Source organism: Protobothrops mucrosquamatus, unplaced genomic scaffold (genome assembly GCF_001527695.2).
Source record: "Protobothrops mucrosquamatus isolate PMUCROS unplaced genomic scaffold, P.Mucros_1.0 scaffold2887, whole genome shotgun sequence".
Taxonomy (NCBI): domain Eukaryota; kingdom Metazoa; phylum Chordata; class Lepidosauria; order Squamata; family Viperidae; genus Protobothrops; species Protobothrops mucrosquamatus.
The window spans coordinates 238,793-241,415 of record NW_015388915.1 but is presented as its reverse complement, the minus strand read 5'-3'; the positions used below and the strand labels follow the sequence as shown (position 1 = coordinate 241,415).

At 46.2% G+C, this 2,623-nt stretch overlaps 1 protein-coding gene across 1 annotated transcript in view; it reads left to right on the top strand.

The window, feature by feature from the left end:
• The first annotated feature begins 326 nt into the window (after positions 1 to 326).
• TRPC3 (transient receptor potential cation channel subfamily C member 3) overlaps positions 327 to 2,623 on the top strand; it is a 51,182-nt gene continuing 48,885 nt past the window's right edge. Inside the window, exon 1 of the mRNA XM_015825948.1 lies at positions 327 to 598. Coding sequence (XP_015681434.1) covers positions 327 to 598 — 272 coding nt within the window. The remainder of the gene's footprint in view (positions 599 to 2,623) is intronic.

Genomic DNA, 2,623 nt, shown 5'->3' with positions numbered 1-2,623 from the left:
TCCCTCAGCTCAGCCCCAGCACGAGGCGGTGAAAAGGCGCGGCGGTGACAGCGGAGCCTCGTTGCTGCCTTTCGAGTTCCTGGGCTTTCTCTGTCCCTGGTCGGACTCCTGTTAGGCTTCTCTCTCAGATTAGCGGCGCTACTGGGGTCGAAAGCGGCCCGGAGGAAACATTTGCAGCTTCTCCAGCGGCTGGCTGGCTGCTTGCTCGCTCGCTCGCTCGCCGGCGGCGCCTTCTGCTTCTCTTTTGCCCCTCAGCAGCTCCCAGCAACTGAAAGGAGGGGCGGCCGGTGCCTCCCGAGCTGAAGCCAAAGCAGCGCCGCCGCGGCATGTCCGGCACGGGCAAAAGAATTAAGGAGCGGGGAAGCGTGACCTTCACCCAGCAGCAGCAGCAGGACGAGGAGGAGGAGGAGGAGGAAGAGGAAGAGGAGGAAGGCACCTCTGAAGAAGAGCCCCCGTTGCCGCCGCCTTCACAGCAACCCCGAGCACGTCGAGGGTGGAGGGGGGTCAATGGCGGGCTGGAGCCTCCCCAGCACCAGGCGGTGAAAACCCAGCGAGAAACGTCCGGTTGCTACCCGCCCCTGCCAGTGGTGGGCAACGTGTAAGCTTTTAAAGTCTGCCTGGGCTAAGGGGTGGGAGAGCGCCTCTTCTCGGAGGGAGGGAGAGCCTGTAACGGGCTATGGGCTGTCCTTTGTCGCATCGGACGGCGGGGCAGAGCGGTCGCCCTCTGTCCGCGAGAACCAGCCGTGGCAGCTCCCAGGAGTTGTGGGCACGACAGCTTACTGAAAGCGATGTTCTCCTACGTCAATCAGCCAGCTCTCGTCCGAAATTTCAGTTCCCTTCTTATTTATAATCTTTATTTATTAAAGTTCGCCTCCTTCGAGGAACACGCCACCTGCCCTCTTCTTTACAAACCCTCAACACAACTTCCCCACCCCACATTACCGGGCGCCCTTACGGATTTAGCGCTATTGTTGGTCTTTAGCTAATTCAGCCATTGGGAATTGATACCACTTTTTATTCTGTGATTGTCCGTACTTTTTTTTTGTAGTCTCCTAATTTAATTCTGGCATCTCGAAGTTTGACTCTTCTCTCTCCTGCACAGATGGACTGGACTTGCCTATTTTAACAATGCTGAGGTTGCCCCTTTAGACTAAGGATCCTTGCATATATTTTTTTTTACAGTTGTAGGATTTTTCTCTCTCATGGAATGACTCTTTTTTTTTTTTTAGATGCAGTCTTAACAAACAAAAGCTGTGGATAATATAATTATTTCCCCCTCCCTCAAATATGAGGGAGAAACTTTGAGAGAACTTTCAAAATTTAGATTCTAACAGAAGTAGAATTCTCAGTGTCTTGATGCTGGTGTCCCATATCTTGCAAGGAAGTGCAAATCAGTAACAATGGAAATAACAGATAGGTCTGTTACCAACAAATTTCAATATATCTGATTGCCCCAGTTTCAGTCATGCGGTGACTAACAAAGTAGCCAACTAGAAATGGTGAAATATGTGTTTTTTAAATATAAACTGTAGGATATAAATATTTGAAATTAAAAGAGGTGGGGCTATTGGTTAAGGAGTTATAATTTAGCACACATATTCACACATTCTAGTCCAGAAGTCCCCAGCCTGTTGGGCACCAGGTTCTGTGGAGAGAGAGTGTGGTTTTGTGTGCTTCCTGCATCCCACGGATGGGGCTTTGCTTGTTTGTGTGGACCGGTTGCTGGCATGCCACGGACTGGGACTGGTCCATGGGTTGGGGGTTGAGGACCCACATTCTAGTCTACTGATTTGGAATGTCATGTTGGACTAAGCAGGGATCTATATACAAAGATCAGTACTGTACCTTTACAGTTTCTGGGTAAAAGGTAGTATGATTTAGATCCCTCAAACACTTCTTTACACATGTCATACATAGCCATGTTTATTTTAATCATGGATCATAATTGGATGGTATCAAACTAAGCCATAAAACTACCATAATGTGCTTTTATATAAGCTGCTAAACCCAACTCAATGAATTCTATCATTGTATCAGGATATATCCAAATATACAACTGTAGGAAAACAATAGAAAAGGCAGCTGAGATATCAAGCATGGAAGGTACAGATCTTAGAATAGAATCATAAATATGTGGGTTTGAAATGCTCAATATGAAAACAGGTAAAACCTTAATTTGAACTCAGGCTTATTGAAGCACGAACAATAATTAAAAAGTTCCACAATTGTTGAAAAGACAGTTTTGGGGGGACTGAGTAATTACAGATAGTTCTCAAACATCTCAGAATACATTTGTGTTAACTACCTTCTCTGTTCAGCCTGACTCTACTATGAATAGAAGACACAAGACCTAATTCAAACAATGTTGGGAAATAGTTTTGCTAGCTTGTTGCAGTGGAATATAGATGATTCTGCAGCATCTTCGTCAGGAGTTTGCAAAACCACTTTTCTCCAGTGTAGGAACTTCCACATTGTAGCTTCCAAATTTTTAGTTCCCCAAATTCCCAGCTAAAAATCCTGAGAATTGCAATTAGCCCATCCGAGGGTACAAGGTTGGCAAAGGATGCCCAAAGCAACCCAATGCTCCTTCCAGTCCATTTTCATGGTTTTATTTTAATAAAAA